We start from the raw sequence: 4,204 nt of genomic DNA on the forward strand, positions 1-4,204 counted from the left end.
TTGTTACATCTTATTCCGCTTCCCAATAGTATCATCACTCATATATATACACAAAAAAGTGAAATAAAAGAAAATATTCCTGAAGAAAAAACCTCTTTGCTGTAACAATAGAAGAGTTCATGTGTTGAAATTAATTGACAATTTTTAAACACACTATAGGCAATAAAGACCACTATTTACCGTATTATATGTTGTATTAGTCTTTGGTTTTTTCGTAAATTATGAATTTCGTACTTAAGCTCTTTTAACAACAACATAAACAAGCTTGTAGTACTAACAGTAGTCCGCGATTTCCAACCGAACGGTCTAAGGATGCATAAAGGCATTAAAGACAAAACGTTTTCATTTACCTAGAAATAATAATAAATAAGTAAATCCGATCATCTTTTTCGGATTTACCTCAATATTTCACCTCAATATTTACCTCAATATTAACCTAAATTTTCACTATATTAAGATCATGTCCTCTTACTTTAAACATGGACTTTCACGAAAAGGAAGTCTATATTCGTACTGACGGCTATTAAAACTGTATCAGCAGTCTGTACTTAATCTCGTTTGCTACAAAAACGTAGGCAATTTATTAATACACTAAGCGAAAAGTCCAAAGCAGCTTTAGTTTGAGTTCTCGTGCATTCGAATATACCCGTGAAGGAAATTAACGTGCAGAGGAGCTTGCTAGACTAGGCGCCACTTATACGGGTGCCCCTAGTTCTATGCCTGTCCCTGCCAATTTTAATCGTAGCTTCATTTCTGACAATTTTTTGCGACAGTCAAATAGAGAGTGGGCTCAAACTTCCTCAGCATTCAGGTAAGAGGCTACATGACATATTTATTCCAAATATAGAACCACAGGAAGGCATGTGAGTAAACTCGGCATAACCTGTAGTATATCTTGTAACGTGTGTCTACCAGCGCTCGAAGAACAGACACCAGAACACCTATTGTGTCCATGTCAAGTCAATTTATTGAGTAGGCTGTATTGAGAAGAAGTAGCTCAAAAAGCGTTTCTAACATTAGACAATTTCAGACAATGGACACTTTGAGATCACCTTTGACCTTTTTATGGTCTTCAAAAAAATACTACATGTACTTGTATTTGGAATAAACTTTTATTATCTTTAATAAAAGCTGTAATGAGAAGTAGTAGCTCAAAAGACATTTCTAATAGACAATTTCTAATAGAACTATTTGAGACTACCTTTGACTTTCTTATGGTCTTCAAAAAAGTACTACATCTATTCATATACATTTTAGGTGAAATATATTCAAATGAATTAAATTTCTTCTAATTGAGCAACTCATGTACCTCATGACTTAAAATTATTTTTGCTGTTTTATTAGTTTTCTGTATTTTAGAATTTTCATGTCAGCATGTCAACACATTGTAACAAGTATAATGTGTTTAAAAGTGTAAATATTTAGAACTTTAGTGTATTAACAAAATGCAGTAATTTGCAGGATAATAGTCCAACTTTGTCACAAACTACTTAATCACTTTGGCTAAACGAAATTTATTTATTTAATGTGCATGCAATATATGTAATAAGTGTTGGGTTGCGAACAAAATTCACTACTTGCCGATACTGCACTATTATTAATAAACAAATAAATAAAACTTTTATGCATAATTAACATTTTTTTTTCAAAATTTTAGTTTATAATGCAAACAGACTAAATAAATTTTTAATGTATATGAAGTGCAAAACTTTTATTTCAATATTATCACGCTATGCACAAAATAACTTTCTCAACTAGAAAATTTTGCTCACTAAATAACCAAATAAACTAAATGATTGTTGTAGAGTCAATCTAGTACTAGTGAAGACTTACAGATAGGAAGACTAACTGAAGCTACATGCTTGAACGATACGTATATGTTTATCACAGACATGCCACCATTTTGGTTGGCACTTCTTATGAGGACGTACAAGTATATACTCATAGTGTGTTTATGACCACATTTTGAAGCTCGCTACTATAAAACTGAATTGAATTGTTCATTTGGTTGCTTGGTTGGTTGGTTGTTTTCGGTGGTATATTACTAATACTGTAACCATGAAGTCAAGAGCTAAGTACGTACGTTAACTGCTTATTTTGTTACTATTTTACTGCATCGTTTCTATACGCATCAAAATGGGCGGACATCCTTTACGCGTACCAGTTTTGCTTGTACGTAATTATTTTTTATTACCAAGCAATGCGAATTTTTGCAATCTACACTCCGTGTACTTTTAACGAGTCCATCCAAATACAAATACAAGTGCGACAATGCGAACAGATAACCAAGAATGAGAAATTTTACATAGAAAAATTCATCACAACGACCTATAAGATACCAGTACAAAAAGGAATTTCTTTATTTTTGAACATATTTTTAAATAATTTTTTCAACCTCCTTTAATACGAGTAGATTGCAAAAAACATATTGTATAGAAAGTATCCAGAACTTAGAGAAAAGACATTTTGTTTAAGACTATCGAGATTTTATACTTAATATTGCTCCAATTTTTGTTCTATAAATTAGTAGCACTATACTGGTTTTACCATGCGAGATTTAAGTGCAATATGTAATTGCACTTTTAAGTTTTTTTCTCAGTGTTCACGTTACCGTTTATCTTTATTTAAAAATATGTTCAATAAATCACCATGTTCACCTTATATGGCAAGCTCAACAAATATGATCGAACAGACATGTTGTGAGTTTCTCTGTTCCCAGAGTTTCAAATGTCACTTTAAAAAAGGCTTTTTGCTTTCTTTATTATACCTATTAAGAAAAGTTACAGAAGTTGAATGTTCTACCTTAATCAATCTATAAAATTGAAAATTGATTATGTTGAAGATCATAATTAAGTCAACTCACGAAGAATCTATGAAACATTGGGCTAAGACTAGGTAACCATACTAGAAGATTGCATCTCTCTTTTAATCATACCCACCACAGTTGTAAAGAGGACGATGACAGTCCGCCTTATCACTTTAGCGGCTTTTTTTTTAAGAATCTTGGCCAACTGCAAGACATCTCCTTGAATAGCACTATAAGCTTTGCCAAATGTTCAAAGTTGTTCTAAACCTCTGAGTTTTTCCATATACGATAACAGAATGGGCCTAGCTTATACTATGTATTTTGCAATTTTGCTTCAATAATTTTTACTTTCATAATTTGAAATACCGATTAAAAAACTTTCTAGCAAAATCAAAACTATTTCAGAAGATTATGGTTAGTTGATTAGTTTAGACGATCCGCTCATGTCCAAGTAGAGCATAGGCGCCATCTTAATCCCGTAAGATAGCTTGGTTATGTTAAAAAAAATTTTTGCGGGGTGATAGGAGATTATTTTTGAAGATCTATGATTGCGATGCCCACCAGGCTCATTAGTTCATGGGCTTCCATAATGTAATGTTTTTATTTTGGAAAATCTGGGCGTTTGCAAAGAAATTGAAAGGAACTATAAATTTTTCGGCATGACTTTCCACTTATCAGTAGCTCATTAGCACTACCACGAGTATTGCCATTTCTATCTAGATTCTGCCCAATAGAGTTTTAGTTCTTAATACATTGTAACTTGGCTACAATAAATTGAAGATCATAATAGAAAGAAACATTCTATCTTGCCCATTTCTTCCACAAAAACTAATACCTTGTTAATACCTTATCGAATTTATTGAAATGCATTATTTGTTTAGTTATTTTTTTTTCTCTCTTAAAAACGATAAAGACTCTTTAAAAAACATACATTAAGCATTAATAATTAAATAGTAATTTTATTATTATAATAATTGATGATTCTCGTCGTTTTTAACTACATTTCAGTCATATGAACTGAAGTAAGTCACTGACCGAAATCGCCACACTCAAATTGTAGCGTTTCAAAACCAATAAATGTGAATATCTCTGCAATTTACAGGATACACTGACTTCATGTTGCAAGTTCTATAGAATAACGAAGAAGAAACGATTTTTTGTTTCTGATTTTTAATCTGTTCTTTTGCTAATGTGCATTTTACTGGTTTGTGTCATAAATGTTGAGGGTTGGGTCAATTTCACAGTTTGATTTTTATAATCATTTCGTTTTTATTGTTGAATTTAGCTGTGATAAAATAAAGTCATAACGCCTACGATGTTTCATTTAATTTAAAAAACAATAAAATTTATTTTATCATTTCAACATTTTTGCTAAATTAAAAGATATCACATGGATAC

At 31.4% G+C, this 4,204-nt stretch overlaps 1 protein-coding gene across 1 annotated transcript in view; it reads right to left on the reverse strand.

The window, feature by feature from the left end:
* Positions 1-2,803: 2,803 nt before the first annotated feature.
* LOC119679724 overlaps positions 2,804-4,204 on the reverse strand; it is a 7,551-nt gene continuing 6,150 nt past the window's right edge. Inside the window, exon 4 of the mRNA XM_038092226.1 lies at positions 2,804-2,812. Coding sequence (XP_037948154.1) covers positions 2,804-2,812 — 9 coding nt within the window. The remainder of the gene's footprint in view (positions 2,813-4,204) is intronic.

Source organism: Teleopsis dalmanni, chromosome 1 (assembly GCF_002237135.1).
Source record: "Teleopsis dalmanni isolate 2A chromosome 1, ASM223713v2, whole genome shotgun sequence".
Lineage (NCBI taxonomy): Eukaryota > Metazoa > Arthropoda > Insecta > Diptera > Diopsidae > Teleopsis > Teleopsis dalmanni.